The 18,248-nt window shown below is 57.4% G+C and overlaps 1 protein-coding gene across 1 annotated transcript; it reads left to right on the top strand.

Moving 5' to 3' along the window:
* The first annotated feature begins 4,418 nt into the window (after window positions 1-4,418).
* On the top strand, window positions 4,419-15,223 carry LOC111160446 (eukaryotic translation initiation factor 4A3). The gene is made up of 12 exons (XM_022523580.1): window positions 4,419-4,636; window positions 6,752-6,824; window positions 7,397-7,463; window positions 8,081-8,143; window positions 8,755-8,887; window positions 9,107-9,187; window positions 10,503-10,644; window positions 11,047-11,185; window positions 11,949-12,064; window positions 14,516-14,623; window positions 14,717-14,844; window positions 14,996-15,223. Exons 1-12 carry the CDS (start codon window positions 4,468-4,470, stop codon window positions 15,010-15,012), a joined length of 1,236 nt encoding a protein of 411 aa, XP_022379288.1. The 5' UTR covers window positions 4,419-4,467; the 3' UTR covers window positions 15,013-15,223.
* Window positions 15,224-18,248: the final 3,025 nt, after the last annotated feature.

Below are 18,248 nucleotides of genomic sequence, written 5' to 3'. Positions count from 1 at the left end.
ACACCTGCCTGCCACAGCCCCACTTGCCCGTCTAGGCGTCTCGGATCGAATCCGGCTAAATCGGGTGAAATTCACACAGCACAAAATCAGCATTTTCTTTTCTATTTATTTATGTTCTTGAGGAGGTCTCATGCCCCGTGTGGGGCCTGAACTCACAACCTTGAGCTCAAGAGCCGTATGCTCTACCAAGCCAGCCAGGTGCCCCTAAAATTAACCATTTGAACGTGAGCCCTTCACAGTGCTGTGCAAACCTCTAATCACCTCTAATCAGCACATTTTTGCCACCCCAAAAAGAAGCCCCGTACAGGCCCACTGAGCAGCTCCTCCCCCATGCCCTGGAACCACTCATCTACTTCTTGTCTATGGACCTGCCTCTTTTGGACATCTCGTAGAATCGTACATGTGTGACCTGCGTCCGGCTTCTTCCGCTCAGCATAGTGGCCAAATGACTCCCCCTGTTGTGCGGACAGATCACATCGTCTTTACCCACTCATCCCTCCACGGACACGGGGCTGTCCCCGCCTCACGGCGATCACGAGTCCTGCTGCTGCGACTGTGTGCACCTGCACTCCTGAGTCTACTCATCTATCGGCTTCGCCCCCAAGCTACCCCACACTGCTGTCCTATGGCCTCCCGGTCTCACCCTGCGGCCACTCAGATGCTTGCACAGACACCCAGGAGTCCATCTTAGTCCTATCGAGCCTTGACAGCCCGTCTGTCTGTACATCCCACCTTGGGCCAGCCCCGTGACCTCTTGCCTCAACCAGGTCAACTCTCTAAACTGCTTATATGAGCACGATCCTCTCTTCTCAAAGATAGACCACCCAAATGCATTTAAACTTCACTCACAGCCTGTGACACCTTTTAGATCTGGCCTGGCTCACTGCTCCTCTCACCCCCACACTTGCCCACGTTCACGATGCCACAACCACCTCAGCTGTCTGTCGACCGCACCAATCCCTGCCCATCCGGGAGTGGTCACGCTCATGGTCCCTTCTTCCTGGAAGACTCCTCCCTGGGGTGTTGCCCTGGCCACCTCCTTCAATAACTTGCAGGGCACCGTCCACCAGTCACCCTGTGAAATCAGCAACCCACTCTCTTCCACTTTGCTTTTTTTCCATTTTGCATCATGCAGTTATAAAACCTGCAATTATCTTTTTTTTTTTTTAGATTTTTATTTATTTATTGAGAGAAAGGCAGTGAGAGAGAGCATGAGCGAGGAGAAAGTGAGAGGGAGAAGCAGACTCCCCGTGGACCTGGGAGCCCGATGCGGGACTCGATCCCGGGACTCCGGGATCATGACCTGAGCCGAAGGCAGTCGTCCAACCAACTGAGCCACCCAGGCGTCCCAAAACCTGCAATTATCTTATTGGTCGGCAAGTTTTGCCCTCCTACGGAACACAAGCTGTGCGAGGCAGCGCCATCTGTCCTGTCCGCCGCCCTTCCAGCACCTGGAACAGTGCCTGCGCCTGAGAGATGGTCTTGTACTTCTGCCGCCCAAATGCTGGACGCCAGCAGTGTGTAGTCTCGGGTCCAGCCAGTGGGTTCAGGAGCTTAGCAAGCTGCTGCCCTGACTAGGTGGGGCTAGAGAGGTCCATGCGTACAAAGGACCAGTGTTTACCCTCTAATACCTGGTGATGGGCAGGGACCTCTGGCAGGAAGTACATCTCTGGGGACAGCCCCTCAGATTCAGGGCATCAGCTCCTGTGGTGATGATTCACGGGAGCCCAGCCCAGCAGCCTTGCACCCAAACCTCCCACCCTGGACAAGACCAGCCACTTTGTCTCCACCCCGAGTCCAACCCAGAAACACAGAAAAGGAGGTGGTCTCCCGTGGTGTAGCCCACAGTTCTGTTCCTGTCTTCCCATTGCTCGGGGATGAACTTGGGGATCTCCCAGACAGCAGGACCCATCCCGCCTTCCTCCTGCCCTCCCACTCCACACATCTACGCACACCTACTACCTGCTGGATGGTGATGGGGGAAAAAGCAGTCAAGGCCCTGCCCTCCCTGAGATTAGTCTAATCAGGTAATAAGGCAACCACCTTCCCCCAAACATAAATGGAGTGAGAAGGGAGTGCAGGAGGCACAGGTGCCAACAGAAATGGGGGGGGGGTCCCCTGCGGTGACTGAAAGCCCCGGGATGGGGAGCCCAGGGGTAACAAGCCCTCTAAATCCATCTTTCAGGTTAGGGGACTCAGAGCGGGGCCATTTCTAGTCTGCACCTTCTAGCTGGAATTGGAATTGAGGTTTCCGGAGACATCATGGAGGTTAATGGAGACATTACTGGGGAGGTTGGAGCAGTGGGCTGGTTACGACCCCCAAGCGGGCTGTCAGTTCCCACATTGCAGGCAGATGCTCACGCCCACCACCACCACCACAGAGCCACAGGCGCAAGAACTTTAATGAGCCGGAAACAAAAGTCTGTTCTCAATACACGACTGACTAGATTATGCTTCTCTCAGGTGTAAAGCGAAACCTGCTCCTGATCTATGGACCCGGCAGTGCGTTGCACAGGCTTTGTGGAAACTGGTGCAGGACTGGGGCAGGGGGATACCTCTCCTTAGAGGGACTCTCCCGGCTGCCATCACCAGGGGCCACCCGTCCCCATCGACTGAACCCACGTCCAGCCCCAAGCTCCCTAGGGTGGATATACCCTCTTTATCCTCCCAGAGGCCTCGCGGTCACCACGGGGGACCTGCCCGCTAGATCTGGGTGCAGCCCCTGCATGTCCCGCACCACACTTCACACACTGTATGTTGGGGGAGGGTGTCATCCCACCGGATTACAGTGACCTCAGGGACAAAGACCAAGTCAGCCTTGCTCCCCACTGTTCCCGGTGAGCCCTGTTCAGGAGACACTGCATGGACGACCACACCCCATCCCCAAAGCTCTTGTCCTTGCATGGGCTCTGGCCCTACATTGTCAAAAAGCCACTGGCCCCAACCAAAACGAAGAGGCTTCTTGGATGTGTGTTCCAACACGGCGCACACGGACCTGGGCAGGAAAAGGCCCCTGCGCAGAAGGCCAAAGCCGAGCCCGGGGGGGTGGGGGGGGGTGACTAAGATGGGAAATCCCTCCACAGTGCAAGGCAGCCGTCCTCGTCACACTTAGTGGGAACGCAAGGATATTCTCTCTCCTCGGTGACCCACGACTCCACGTTGGTCATCTGCCGTCGGCGCGCACCCCGGCTCCGGGCAAGGTTCCTGCGCGCTGGGGGCCTAGCGCAGCACTGCCCCGTGGGGCTCTGCCGTACAGCGGGACCAGGAGCGGCGTTGTAGGAAAACAGCCCGAGTGCCATGTACCTCGGCGTACCCAAAATGCGGTCCTTGCAACGCACGGTCCGTGGAAGGTTTCGCGTCTTGGGAACCCACGTGCGCTTGGCCACGCGGCCGGACGCCCTCGCAGAGGCCCGGGCAACCCTCGGTATCACAACGCACACGTTCAAGTCCAAGAGAGGAGGTCGGCCTCAGGAACGCGGACTATCTCCCCAACACCAGCGTCACCGGCGCGTTTCCCGGTCAGCCGTCGCGCACCGCTCGGACAGACCCCGCCGGCGGGCCGGAGCGTCGGGAGGAGCCGCCCCGTCCGCTCGCTCGCTGCCGACGATGCCCCCCGCCTGGGTCCCCCCTCCGGCTTCGCGACGGAGACGGCCGCCCCCTGCACGACACGAACCTTCGCAGCCGGGGAGCCCGCCAACACCCCGAGAGGCCGCGGAGCAAAGACATGCTCGGGCGCGCGGGCCCAGACATCGGGGACGAAGCGAGGTGACAAGCGCCACTCTCCATCTCCGACCCAGGCCGGCGCGGGGCCAGCGGGGCAGCCCGCCGCCAGGCGCACTCAGGGACGTCTGGGGCCAGACGCGGGAGCGGCTCCCGTGCCCGGGGGAAAGCCAAGCCCTCCGGGGCCCCCCCTCCGGGGCAGGCGTGTCTGCGCCCCCCGCCCGTACCCCCCGGCCTGGGGCGCTCCCCCCACACACTCGCCCGCACCGGGGCTGCGCGCCCGGCCAACGGGTTATAGCCTGCACGAGGCTTTCCCAAAAGCGGACGCTGGCGTGAGGTTTTGCACCGGCGCCAGCGCTGCGTTACTCTAACCCTAACCTCGGCGGGATGAGGGTGCGGACGGGACGCCCCGGGCCCGCCAACACAAGGACTAAGACGTAAACACACGGGGACGGAGCAACCCATTCAACTGCAGCTCCCGGCCGCCTCCGCCCTATTTATAGGGTCTGGGCGGGGCCCCGCCCCTGGCGCGATCCCGCGGGAGCTTAAGTCGCGCGAGAGCGGCAGCAGCACCGCCCCTCTCCCTGAAGTCAGCCCCCTTTCCCCTTTCACGTGGAGAGAAGCTCGCGGCCCCGACGCACACTCGTACGCACGCGCGCGGTGCGTCAGTTCCTGGCGCCGGCGGCGCGCGGCCCTGCTTCCGCTTTCTGCTGCGGCGCGCGCTCCGCTCTCAGCCGACTCGGGATCATGGCGGCCACGGCCACGATGGCGACCTCGGGGTCGGCGCGGAAGCGGCTGCTCAAAGAGGAAGACATGACCAAAGTGGAATTCGAGACCAGCGAGGAGGTGGACGTGACGCCCACGTTCGACACCATGGGCCTGCGGGAGGACCTTCTGCGCGGCATCTACGCCTACGGTCCGGGGCCGCGAGGCGCAGGCGGGGAGGGCGGGGGCGCGGCCAGGAGGGAGTCCCGGGGCCTCCGACGGGCGACCCCCGCCGGCACTCAGCGCCCTCCCCGCGTCGCTGTCGTTTGGCGTGTCGTTCTGGGTGCACAGCTCGGCGCCGGGCCCGGCGAGGGCTGCGAAGTCTTCGGGCTCCGGGGGGTCACTCCTGCCGCGGGAACGGGCTTGTAGCTGGCAGGACCCGCGCTGTCTGGGCCCTGAGGGTTTACCACTGACCCCGGCAGGCTCGTGCCCTAAGGGAGCTTGAGTGGCTTCGGGGAGAAGCGCAGCCTAGAGCCGAGCTTCCTTCGGGCAGTGGTGATGGCTGCGAAGGGGCAGGGTGAGGGGAGTAGCGGGGCTGATCGATAAGGGGGCTCCCAGGACGGGCTGACCTTTGAGCTGTGGTCTTGGTTAGGGAGCAGCTGGTGCCAGGACCCTGCAGCTCGGAGTCGGGCGCCCTCCGTGGTGGGAGCCCAGGGAGGACTTGGGACCGGCTGGCAGGGCCAGATCTGGCAGAGCATCCTCTGAGGTTATGAAGAGTTTGAGTTTTATTTCTAAGTGCAGCGGGAAGCCATTGGAAGGTTTTTTGTTTTTTGTTTTAAAGATAATTTTCTCTTTTTTTTTGAGGTTTTATTTATTTGACAGACAGGGAACACAAGCAGGGGGAGCGGGAGAGGGGGAAGCAGGCTTCCCACCAAGCAGGGAGCCCGATGCGGGGCTCGATCCCAGGACCTCGGGGTCATGACCCGAGCCCAAGGCAGACTCCCAACGATTGAGCCACCTAGGCGCCCCAGCCATTGGAGGGTTTTAAGCAGGGGAATGACAGGGTCAGATTTGCACTTTTGGAAGTTTTTCTGGGAGTGTGTGGACATGAAGGGAGGTGAGAGGTGAGGCAGGGGAGGAGTGGGGGGCATGAGTTGAGGAGAGTTGATGGTGTTGAGGTGGAGTTGGGTTGAAAGTGAGCAGCAGAGGAAGGAGGATTCCTGGGTGTTGTGAGCAGCTGGTAGGGCGTGCTGCCATTTTCGTAGGTGGGGAGCACTTGAGGGAGGCAGGTGGGTCTGAGGGGCCTGTGAGCCGTCTCGCTGGAGATGTCGGGAGCCTGGGAAGAGGTGGGGCTGGGATGCGGATGGGAGCGATCAGCATCTTTGCCTAACCCGTGCGGCTAGGCCGCGTTTTACCCAACAGCCCTTGATAGTACCGCAGTGTAGACAGGGCAAGGGGATGGGAGGTGAGAAGGGCCACTGCAGCCGAGCCTGGTAGTGAGGCTGACAGTCCTGCCCACCTCTTGGCATCCAGGACACCCCTTCCCCAAATGCTGTATTTCGTTTCCCGTCCGTGTGCTTGGTCATCACAAGGGTTTTGAGTCATCTGTTACGGTTTTAATGTTAGACGGGAAATCCGTCCTACAGTGTAAAGCCCACCCAGAAGTAAGCAAAATACAGCTTTTGTACGTAAGGTTCCGTTCTCTGGGAAGGTAACATTTCCTCCCTCCGAGCAGCCTCGTTCTTCGGTAGTGGCTGTGTTGGAGGCTGTGGTGTCGTAGTTCGGGAGGCTGCATCAGTCGTGGGGGGATCACAGCGTGGGCCCCAGCAGAACCCCCGAGCCGTGGAGTCGGCAGCAGTATAGACGGCTTGAACCTCACGCCCGCTAATCCAGAGAGGAAAGGGGTAACGACAGTGCTGGGTTCGTTTTCCGCTCTCGTAGCTTAGAAAGTAGCGGAACAGCACAGAGTGATGCAGGCTGTTGGGTCGTCAGCACAGGAGGACTTGGAGTGAACGGCGACCTCTCCACCCGTTCTCAGGAGTACCACCATTAAGACGTTGGGGGTTTTGGGTAATCTAACCGGAGTCTCTGTGTAACGATGTTCGTTTTATAGATTTGGTCTGTGTGAATAAGATGCTTGTTAGTATAAAAATACAGTTCAGCCCAATTCATTCAGCAGCTGTTTCTCGAGCGCTTGGGTGTGTTGGATTTTGGGTTAGGAGAGGTGAGGTGGGGCTTAAAAAAGGATACCGTCCATGCCCCAAGGAGCTTCCAGTGTCCTCACGGTTAGAACTAACTTTCCAACTTTCTCTGTTTCTTTTCACAGGTTTTGAGAAACCGTCAGCCATCCAGCAGCGAGCCATCAAGCAGATAATTAAAGGGAGAGACGTTATTGCTCAGTACGTTCCTGGCGCGGATCGGGGTTAGGCGCTAGTCAGTCAGCTGAGTGCGTTGGGAGGACTGCTTTTCTCCTTCTCCACGGACTCGCCGTCAACCTGTCTCTTGACTTGAGCCACAGGGTGTCTTTTGTTTTTGGTTTTTGTGTCCGTTACTCTAGAAAGCTGTCATATTTTTAGGCAGTTTTACTTACTAGTTGGCATGTGGCACGGTTTATAATACTCTCTCAAGGGCTTTATTCCTGATCTGCCTTAATTTTAAAGACTTGTTTATAAGGAAACTTATTTTTGGAGGATGGTTTTAGTCCCAAATTGTAGAGAAGAATTACATTGGTAGAAATGTACCATTTTCTGCCATCTGTAATGCCTGTCAGGTTATAGATGCGGCGCTGAGTCCCCTGGTGCACCTGCTGATCTCACCACCCGTGACCCCACAGAGTCCCACCCCTTGCTCTGAAGGTGTGGGTCCTCTTGGGTCTCCGCAGCCTGCCCCTCGGAGTGCTGCTATGGGAGGGGGCTGTGAGTGGGACCAGGTAGCCCGTCCTTCACCCCTGTGTCTGTGTTTCCTTTAACAGATCGCAGTCTGGCACAGGCAAAACCGCCACCTTCAGCATTTCTGTCCTCCAGTGTTTGGATATCCAGGTAACTTACACTCTTCGAGCGAACCTTCCTTCGATCCTAAGAAATGCTTCTTTCCTCCTGTAACCGCGGTGTTCTGAAAGGCCAGTGTTTGAAAATGTCTCTTCAGTCATCCTCACTCAGGTTTTTAAAGAGACTTTTAACTGCGCCATTATGAGAGCTAACTAACGCTCTGTCATAAATTCCTTGCTTAAATGGGGAGAGATTTTAGTGGACATTCTTGTCTGAAAGCCAGAATCCTGCTGGTTCATACTCGAAGTTCTGTCTGCATTCGTTTACCTCCATTAGAAATGAGATGTGTGAGGCGCCTGGGTGGCTTAGTGGGTTAAAGCCTCTGCCTTCGGCTCAGGTCACAATCCTGGGGTCCTGGGATCGAGCCCCACATCGGGCTCTCTGCTCAGCGGGGAGCCTGCTTCCTCCTCTCTCTGTGCCTGCTTCTCTGCCTACTTGAGATCTGTGTCTGTCAAATAAGTAAATCTAAAAAGAAAAGAAAGAGAGAGGAAAGAGATAAGATGTGTGGCTACCACAGGGCAATGTTCAGAGTAAATTTCATCTGAATTAGTGTGGTCTGCCTTGAGGATACTGAGGATTGTCTGTTTCCTGACACATTATTTCACCAGGTTCGAGAAACCCAGGCTTTGATCTTGGCCCCAACGAGAGAGTTAGCCGTGCAGATCCAGAAGGTGAGCCACTGGGGCCGGGGCGGGCTCTTTGCACCTGCTTTCTAATTCAGTTGGAAAAGGCTGGCGGGCTGATTTAATCTAATCCTGTTTTTTGGCTCCCTCAAATTTTGTTTCCTGATCCCTGACATTTTGTCATAAGTCACCAACCAGGAGTTGCTGGTTTACGCTGAGGTACTTCAGTGTAGCTGGTGGGATTCCTCGAGCTTTCTGCAGTCTCAGAAGTGTGACCTTTTTCAGTAGGAAATCGGTTTTAATAAAATAATTGTTATTTTGTACTTAACAGCATAAAGACATAATGTGGATTAAGATGTTAACATTGTCTCTGGGGGGCTGGGATTACAAATTTTTTGTATGTCCGGGTTTTTTGTAATTGAAGTGTACTGTTTCTGTAGTAAGAAGCCAGTAAAATGAACTTCGTCTTGGCACAGAGAAGCTTAGAAGAGGAGGGTGGGTCTTTTGGTCGTTTCATGACACAAATCATGGAGTCAGTGACACTTGGTGCCATCTTACATTGGAGTAGAGGTTCCCTTCGCTTTGGGGAAACGCCGAGGTCTCTGGCTTCAGCGTGGACCTGAGGGCGGGCCCCAGACGCAACCCCGGTTTCCATTCAGGGCCTGCTCGCTCTGGGGGACTACATGAACGTGCAGTGCCACGCCTGCATTGGGGGCACCAACGTGGGGGAGGACATCAGGAAGCTGGACTACGGGCAGCACGTTGTGGCCGGCACACCCGGGCGTGTCTTTGGTAAGTGCCTTTGTCTGAAAGTCATGGGGCGGGAGCGTTTGGAAGACGCGCTCTGACGAGCCAGCGTTGTTCTCCGTTTGCTGGGCTGCGTGCTGGAGTGTGTGTGGGGGTGACATGTAAGAAGTGGACGGAAGGTCCCCGAAATCCTCCAGAGCCCGATGGGAAGGCTGGCTGCTTCCCCGAAGCCTGGGGTCTAACGATTTCAAACCGGCCGCGCAGACATGATCCGGCGCAGGAGTTTGAGGACGCGTGCCATCAAGATGTTGGTGTTGGACGAGGCGGATGAGATGCTGAATAAAGGTGCGAGTCACAGAAGCTGGATTTCCTCCTGACCGTGAGCTGTTAACGCGCTCTCACGGCAGAGGGGACACGTGGAGCGAATGCAAGCATTTCTGGTGTCTGCGGGAAGCCTCGTGCCCCGGGGGGCGGCCGTGGAAGTGAACCTGCACCTTGCTCTTACTGGGGCAGGTGGGGGGCGTAGGGGGTGGGTGTGAGGCTGGTGGCGGCCAGGACTGTGGCACCTCGGCCCGGCCTGGCGTGGCGTTGCCCTGTGCTTCTGCGGGTCGGCACAGACGAGGCATGTGCTTGAGATGGGGCGCGTAGACGCCTGCCGCGGATTGCGGGGCATAACGGTTTGTCCGGAAAGCTGGTTTTGTGGCAACGGGGTATTCTGTCATTTATTTAACTAATTGTCTTATGGGTTGTCTAGGCTGGTTTTCTTCTTACCGGTTAATAAGATGAATTTCTAGACTTGTGAACTTTTTGGCTTTTCACGTGTTTCTACCAAAACACATCCGATGACAGATACGTGCTGGTCCTCAGCGAGACAGCTGTGGCCTTCGTGCACGGTGTGGAATCAGGTCATGAAAATGTCACCTTGAGCCAGGGCCTTGCTCCAGTGTCCTTCCGCTTGTGCTGCCTGCACACACCCCCTGCCTCGGTCTCCACCTCGTACCGTGGGGTTTTTGGGGTGTTGCCCAGACGACGTCGGGGTCGTGCGGGTGGAGCAGGCAGTGTCCAGCAGTGCAGGTGGGGTTCTCGGGGGTTCTCCTGGTGGCCAAGTCTCTGGGGGCTGATGGTGTCCTTAGGGGCTCCCCTTGAGCTGAGTGGGACGCACAGTGACTCTGGGGCGCTCGGGGCTTCCTTAGTGTCTGATGAAGCTGCCTGTGGCTCCTTGTGCTCCAGTCCCGTGGGCAGCACTTCTCGGGGGAGGCCTCCAGACCAGCAGCAGCCGTGTTCTCTGGGAATTGGTTGGAAAGGAGGATCTTGGGCTCTGTCATTCGTGTGGTCACAGCCTCGCGGTCTGTCGGGGCCCGGGGAGGCTGAGCATTGTTACACGCTCGCCTGCTGACCCTGTGCTGCCCAGGCCGGGCAGGTGGTGGCACAGGGCAGCTGCGGCTAGGACTGAGGTTGGGGCAACCCAGGGCTGGGTTTCTGTTGCTCTTAACTGTGGGGCTGAGATGCCCAGAGCCCACCAGGGAGGCGCGGGGAGCAGGGTGCGTGGATTTCCCGGCTCCGTGGGGGAGATTCCTTGTACAGCCTCAGACTTCACGGTTGCCACCTCTGAGTCAGAGTGTGCAGCCTTCAGACTACCCCACCTCACCGTTTGTCGCAGGTTTCAAAGAGCAGATTTACGACGTGTACAGGTACTTGCCCCCGGCCACGCAGGTGGTGCTCATCAGCGCCACGCTGCCTCACGAGATCCTGGAGATGACCAACAAGTTCATGACCGACCCCATCCGCATCTTGGTGAAGCGGTAGGAACGCCCTGCGTCCGGGTGGTTGGAGAGCACAGCCACATAGTTCTATCTGGGGCTTAAAATGAGAAGGATTTTTCATTTCATTTTATTTTCTGTTTTGAAAAGCCAGCTTTTGTATGTGTGTTCCCCTCTGGCCCAGTAATCTCCAAACTCTCAACTAGCTGATGGCGTTTGTCCATCAGTGTCGTGGCAGTAAAATACATGATACGAGGGTTCGTGGCTATTGAGGGCTGAGACCAGCCGGCATGTGGCCCGTGCGGTGGAAGTGCTGACCGCAGGGAGGGCTATGGTGGGGAGGGGCGGGCGCCGCCGTGGGGTAGGGGGAGCAGTGCTTGGCTTGTGTCCGCCCACAGGTCTTGGCGGAAGAATGTGTTCCCAGGACTTGTCTTTGTCTTCTAGTGATGAGTTGACTCTAGAAGGCATCAAGCAGTTTTTTGTGGCGGTGGAGAGGGAAGAGTGGAAATTTGATACCCTGTGTGACCTGTACGACACGCTGACCATAACTCAGGCGGTCATCTTCTGTAACACCAAAAGGAAGGTACGCAGTCACCCGAGCTGTTCAGTGTCCTTCTGGCCCGAACAGAAGGTTGGTTCTCTGAGGAACGCCGGTCAGCCCTTCTCTGAAACGGCTTAGAAGCGAATGGTCGGGCGTATCCAGTGGCCTGTGCAGACGCGTCGATGCTGGTCCCACCAGAGAAGGCTCGGGAGTCACTGGTTTTAGGTGGGACCTGGGCCTGGGTCTTGTAGGCCTCCAAGTGATGCTTGTGTGCAGGCTCAGTGCAGAGCCCCTGGCGGCTCCCTGGAAACAGGGAAAGGAGTTGGGCCACCGTCCAAAAAAGATGCGAATTTGAATTTCAAACAAGAACAGTGAGATACGGTCTTTTTTTTCCTTCTTGAGAAATTTGTATGGAACAAACAAGAGGAGTTTTGCCCTGATACATGCTAGGGAAAGTGCAGTTCCTGCATATCCAGTGCAGATCGGTCTGAGTTTTTCTTAAGGTTTTATTTATTCACTTAACAGACCGTGAGAGAGCACAAGCCGGGGGATGGGAGAGGGAGAGGCAGGCCTCCCCTCGAGCAGGGAACCTAACTCGGGGCTTGATCCCGACCGTGGGATCAGGACCCGTGCTGAAGGCAGAGACTTAGTGATGGGGCCCCCCAGGCACCCTGACCGGTCTGAGTTTTGAGAGCACTTGGGCTGTGCGCGCATCGGTTGTGCCGTAGGCTGTTGTGGTGAATCCAGAACGTACCGCCTGGTTTGGTTTCCGAGCTCACAGCGCGTCTGTTGGTTTGACGTGCAGGTTGACTGGCTGACGGAGAAGATGAGGGAAGCCAACTTCACGGTGTCGTCCATGCATGGGGACATGCCGCAGAAGGAGCGCGAGTCCATCATGAAGGAGTTCCGGTCCGGCGCCAGGTGGGCAAGCCCCTCTCCACACCTGGTCCCGCCGGTGGTGTTCCCTGGGCTCTCTGTCCGCGGGCTGTGCCGGCTTCCCCTCGTGCTCCCAGCTGTGGTGGGGGCCACCGTGAGGGCGCCTTCGCTGGGTAGGCCAGTCGCCTTACTGGAAGCATGTTTCTCCGTTGCCGGATGAGGAGATTTTCTGTTCATCCTCTTGTGGTGGGTCTTTAAATCCCCCTGTGGTCAGAGAACGCGCTCTGTCGACTCGTGCTGGGGTGTGCTCGGTGGCCCAGTGCTCGCTGCCCTTCAGACGCTGGTGCACATGTACGTGCGTGCGCGGGCAGAGCGCTGTGCGGTGGCCATGCATTGCGTCCTGTGCGGGCCTGGAGGTGCAGGTGCTCTGCGTCCTGGCCTTTGTTTCCCGAACCGTCCCATCGGCGTTGAGAGTGCCGCGGACGCTGTTCTGGGAGGCTTGCTGTGCTCCCGCCGGTGTGTCCTAAGGCCGGGTCTGCACCTGTGGGCTCCCTCTGCTTCTGGAGGAGTGGCTTTCATCACCGAAGCACCTGTGTCCCCATGTCCCCGGTCCTGCTGTGATGCCGCCACGGCTGCATCCGGTGGCTGTCCCCTCCGGTTGGCTGTCCCCTCCAGGCTCCTGCACACCCTCTGTCTCCGGTTTGCGGCCACAGGCTGCGGTGTCCCTGGTGCGCGCGGCTCGCAGTGTGTCTCGGGTGGTTCTCCTGTGGTCTGATGGTGATCCTGTCTTTATGGAGCCACCGGTCCGGTTCCGTTAATGCCGACACTGGCGTGTGTGGGTTAAACTGACCGCGCGCGTCGTAGGTGCACTTTACTTCTCATGTTTCTTCTCCTTTGTTTCTTTCTCTCGGGTTTCTTCTCACTGTGATGCCTTCTCCCCAGTTCTGGTTTTGGAAAGTGTTTTTACCTTCGTGAGTTGAGCAGCCCCTTAGCACATCGGCACCTGTCGTGATGCGCACTGGGGCCATCGTCGCGGCCCGCAGAGGCTGGAAGCAGGACTTCAGTGGCCCTCCCCTTCCGTGGAAACCACACGACATCTTCACGTGACAGAATGTGTTTACACTGAGACTCGTGGTCCCCATTCTTCTCTTTTCCTTTGTCTCTGACCTGTATGGGTTGGGTTTCCTTCTCCCTGAAGAGTGTCTTTATGTGTTTACTTTGGGGCTACCGGGGACAGGGTGCGGGTTTTAGTTAGTCGGGCAGTGTTTGCTTCACTGTGCAATGCCCCTTCCGACGTCTCGAGGGAGGGGTTTGCTGAGAGAACCCTGGGGTTACGGTTGTTTCCGATGGGAAGTCCTGCTGCCCTGCTCCTGTGTTTGCATCTCCCCGTTTCTTCCCCTGATGGGTCTCGGTGTGGCTCTCGTCTTTGCTTATGTCTGGCGGCCGTGTGACCTGCCGAGCCTGGGCTCCCCTTCCCGCGTGCCCGGGGTCCTGTTCTCTCCTCCCCTTGGGGCTGCGCACGTGGGTGATGATGTGGCTGGGATGCCTTCCTGTTCCATCTTGAACTCTGTTCTCCTGCGCTGCTGTGCCCTCGCACTCTGAGCGCGTCCCCACGGTCACGTCCCGTAAGCTAGGATTCGAGCCATAGGTGTAACCTGGGATCTCCTGGCAGCCACAGTAACACAGATAAAAAGAACCAGGTGAAGTTGATTTTTAGTACATTTTATTTAACCTCATGTGGCATGTCATTTCAGTGTTTTCATCGCGTAATTAGCATTAAAAATCCTAATTAAGACTTTTCTGACTTCTTTTTGTTCTGAGTCTTCAAAATGCTGTGTGTGTGACACGTCCACAGCCCCCGTTCCAGGCTGGGCACATGGCGGGTGCTCGGCCGGCGGGTGCTCGCGCAGCCTCTGTGTTGGACGGTGCAGGCCGGGGGTGTGTCCGATCCCGTCCTGGCTGAAGGGCAGGTGGCGCGAGTCGCAGTTCAAGTTGGAACACGGCGGAGCCCGCACCGAAGTCAGTGACACTGCCGTCCCCCGCTCCTTGCCAGGCAGAAGTAGGATGTGTTTCCCAGTGACGGACGGGACTGGCTTTCCACAGGTTGGGCGCAGTGCAGGGAGAGGTCCTGGACTCTGTCAGTTGGAGCGCGCAGGAGGCCGGCGCAGCTGAGGACGCAGAGTGCCCTGCACACAGGTCACTGCCGTCCGCAGCCCCTCACACCTGCGGGGGGCTGGGTGACAGCGACCCGGCATGTTTTCAACTTAGAGCCAGTCCAGAACCTTTCTTTTTAAGATTTTATTTACCGTGGGGGGGCGGCAGAGGGAGGAGGACACGCAGGCTGTGCGCTGAGCGTGGAGCCCGATGCGGCGCCCCCATCCCAGGACCCTGAGATCACGAGCTGAGCCGAAATCAAGGACGGAGCCACCTGGCGCCCCGCCAGCCTGAAACTTGCGTGACTGAGGCGACCACCTCAAATTCCTTCTCTTTTCGCAGTCGGGTGCTCATCTCCACGGACGTGTGGGCCCGGGGGCTGGATGTCCCGCAGGTGTCCCTCATCATCAACTACGACCTGCCCAACAACAGAGAGCTGTACATCCACAGGTGCGGGCGGGCTTCTCGGGGGCCTGCCGGCCGGGGGGCTTACTGGCGCCTTCCCCGCTGCGTCCTCTGAAACGGTTTGTTCTGCTCTTGAAGAATCGGGCGGTCGGGCCGCTACGGCCGCAAGGGGGTGGCCATCAACTTCGTGAAGAACGACGACATCCGCATCCTGAGGGACATCGAGCAGTACTACTCCACCCAGATCGATGAGATGCCCATGAACGGTGAGCGGCCGCCGGGCCCCGCTGTGGCGGCCCTGGGGCCCTTCTCCTGTTCTCCTTCTGGCTGTTTTGGGGACGTCTGTTGTGAGCCTCCAGGTAGAGCTGTGTGTTTTCTTGTTCCTATTATTCCTTAATACTCCTTTCTGTCTCTCAGTGGCTGACCTGATCTGAGGAGCCCCGCATGCCGACGAGGAGCCGGTGGCCGCCCCGTGCTTTAGTGGGGAAGCGCTCGGGGGCGGCTTCCAGGTGATGGGGTTTGTGCGAACTCTCCGACAGCCCCCAGGACAAGCGTTTGGTGTTCTTTTCTTACCTGTATGTAAATAATGCATTGCTCTGAGGTTCTTTTTCATTAAATGTTTGAAACTTTTACTATAAACTCTAATTTATGTTTCTTTTCTTTTTTTAAACATTTATTTAAGTAATTTCTACCCCCCAACATGGGTCTCGAACTCACGACCCTGAGGTCAAGAGCCGTCTGCTCCCCTGACTGAGCCGGCCAGGCGCCCCTGTAACTTATGTTTCTCAAGGTGCCCCTGGCTCTTTTGGTAATGTGCAGTGTGATCCAGGCACCCGGTCAGGCCCTTCACCCCATTCTCTGGTCTCGAGCAGTAAACAGAAGTGGTAGCTCTGCCTGCCTCTGCGACGGCCCACACTGGTCAGGATGATAGCGCTGCACACTGTTCACCGGCGATTCTGACTGAAGGCGTTTGCGCTGGTCCGGTTTGTGAAGGGGACGTCCTGTGTGAACTCCTGTCCCTGAGAGACGGCACAGGGGCCCAGAGGCAGTGCATGGGGGCACCTCCGCACCGGCAGCAGAGACCGTGACGCCACAGCCCCGGCCACGTGCACCCACACTGTCCCTAGCCAGGACGCGGCAGCCGGCCCCAGTGCCGGACCCCGTTTCCTGTGGACGGGAGGGAGGGAATTTGGAGGTGGAAGAGCAGAGGCCGCAAATACTTGTCCCCAGCTTGGCCTTGGGTTTGTGCACCAGGTGCCGAGACAAGATGGGAGCTCTGGGTGAATCCTGGAAGGTCACCGGCCTTGAGCTGGTCACCGGCCTTGAGCTGTTCCGGCTTCAGAAGCACCGCAGGTTAGGGCGGAGGAGGAACGGGTGCCCACGGAGAAGAGATGGCCGGAAGCCAACCCAACCGCAAGGTGAGACGCTTGGGGAGCTGAACTCAAATGCTGTCCAGGAAAGAGAGCAGTTAGAAAAAGCATGAAAGCCGTTCACCCTCGCAGGTGACTGGGATGTGATCCGTGGCTATCAGAGGTTTCATAACCACCCTAAGTGTTGCAGGGGCGTGGGAACTCTTCATGGTGGTGGTGTCGATAGGTACGGACTTTCTGGAAAGCAGCCTGGCTCTGAGCAGTGGGAGCAATTAAAATTGAGTAATTTTGCCTCGGGCAGTAGTCTGGAATGTAGACTGCACAAGTGCGTTCCCCACAGTGCGCTGCGGCACTGGGAAGGGGAGTGAGTGGTTGGCGCCGGGGGCTTTGTGGGCGAGCGCTGATATTTGCATCGGTATGAGCGGGTGGGGGTTGTTGGGAACGCAGCTGGCATCGGCCCAGATGGGTTTAGCTGTGTCCCTTGGCAACTGAGCATCAGGGAAGCAAGAGGGCTGGTGGGCCCCGCTACAGATGTTCAGACCATTCAGCATTCCATGTGGAATATTCAAGTATTCAGTAGCTATTTTTAGCGGTTAATAGCTAGAAAGCGGAAATAACCCAAATATCCATCCCCTGGGAGGTGTGGTAAGTGCCCACGGAGGAGCTGGCTGCTGGCACCTGCCGCGGCTGGGGGAGCCCGCCAGGCGCAGGAGGCCACGTGCTGTGTGATGCCGCTTCTGTGAAATGTCCCAGGCGGGTGACTAGACAGCTAACAAGCGGGTGGTGATTTCCAGAGGCTGGGGAGGGCGGCCGGGGAGTGCGTGCTCTGGGGCAGTGTTCCGGGGGGCAGGAGGGCGGGATGAAAACGTTGAGTTGGACCGTGGTAATGGTTGTGTGACTCTGAATGGCGTATCGCTGGGTAACGTGTTTGAAAGGTGGTGAGTTGTGTGTGCGCGTGGCTCAGTGGAAGATCGGGGACGGAGTCTGGCATCCTCCCCGAATGATGCTTGCACGGGCGCGAGCAGGGTGAAGTCCGTTGTTCACAGATCGTTAGGTTGGGCTGTAAAACGACTGGGCTGCACACTGTTACAGGAAGTCAGGCGCAAATAAGCGAAGAGTGACGTGACGGGAACACCGGCCTCGGTAGCCTGCCAACCGACGGAGCCTGGAGCGGCGAGTGCGGCATGGACCGAGGCTTTGCTGCCTGAGTGTTACCAGGGGCGTAAGTGAAAAGGCAGGTCATCAGAAACAATGTGACAGTCCTCAGTGTCCCCGCACCTCGAGCAGAGCGTCAGACACTGGCAGAAGCCGACTGAACTGCATGGAGAGATCGATGAGCCCACAGCGAGGAGTTGCTGTCAGTAACCGTGTAGGAGAGAGGCACAATGTCCTCATCTAGCACGTTCAGCATCAGACCGTGGCGCTGGCTGGCGTGGTAAGGCAGCCAAAGGGGAGAAAAGGCATCCGGTTGGAAAGGGAAAGGTCCTTATGCACAGGTGACACGCTCCTTCACGTAGAAGATCCTAAGGAACCTGCAGCAAAGAGCCGGTAACAGTTTAGGAAATGCAGCCATATACAAGGTCAGTATTCAGAACTCACTTGTACTCCTGCATGTCAACGGGGCACACTCGGAGAATGAAATCCGGGGGCTCCGTCAGACGGGAGATAAGTAAGCTCTGTGTACCGAAAGCCACAGCACATCGCGGTGGGAAGTGTCCGTGAGCAAGAGAGGGGCCGTCCTACGGGGGAGTCGGCCTTGTCCGCTGTCGGTTCTCCCCATGCTGTCCTGCAGAGTCCGCTCAGCCCCAGTCACAAAACTGAGACTTGGGCAAAAATTGAGAAGCTGATTCTAAAATTTATTTTTTTTATTTAAAAAAAATATTTATTTATTTATTTGACAGAGATCACAAGTAGGCACAGAGGCAGAGAGAGAGGGGGAAGCAGGCTTCCTGCTGAGCAGAGAGCCCGATGTGGGGCTCGATCTCAGGACCCTGGGATCATGACCCGAGCCGAAGGCAGAGGCTTTAACCCACTGAGCCACCCAGGCGCCCGATTCTAAAATTTATATGGAAATACAAAGGATCTAGCTTAGCGAGAACGATTTTGCGAAATTGAACGAACTGGACAACTTCGAATGCCTTATAGCAAAGAATACTACAGAGGGACGGCAGGACCGGGATGCCACGGGGCCTTGACCATGATACAGAGTCTAGAAAGAGATCACAGATTTACAGTGAGAGGGTTTTCGACAAACGTTCCGAGGCAGTGCCGTGGGGGAAGGATGATGCTTTTAACCGAAG

Source organism: Enhydra lutris, unplaced genomic scaffold, assembly GCF_002288905.1.
Source record: "Enhydra lutris kenyoni isolate GAN:26980312 unplaced genomic scaffold, ASM228890v2 scaffoldscaffold75, whole genome shotgun sequence".
In the NCBI taxonomy this organism is placed as follows: domain Eukaryota; kingdom Metazoa; phylum Chordata; class Mammalia; order Carnivora; family Mustelidae; genus Enhydra; species Enhydra lutris.
The sequence above is the reverse complement of the archived record's forward strand: the minus strand, read 5'-3'. Positions and strand labels throughout refer to the sequence as shown.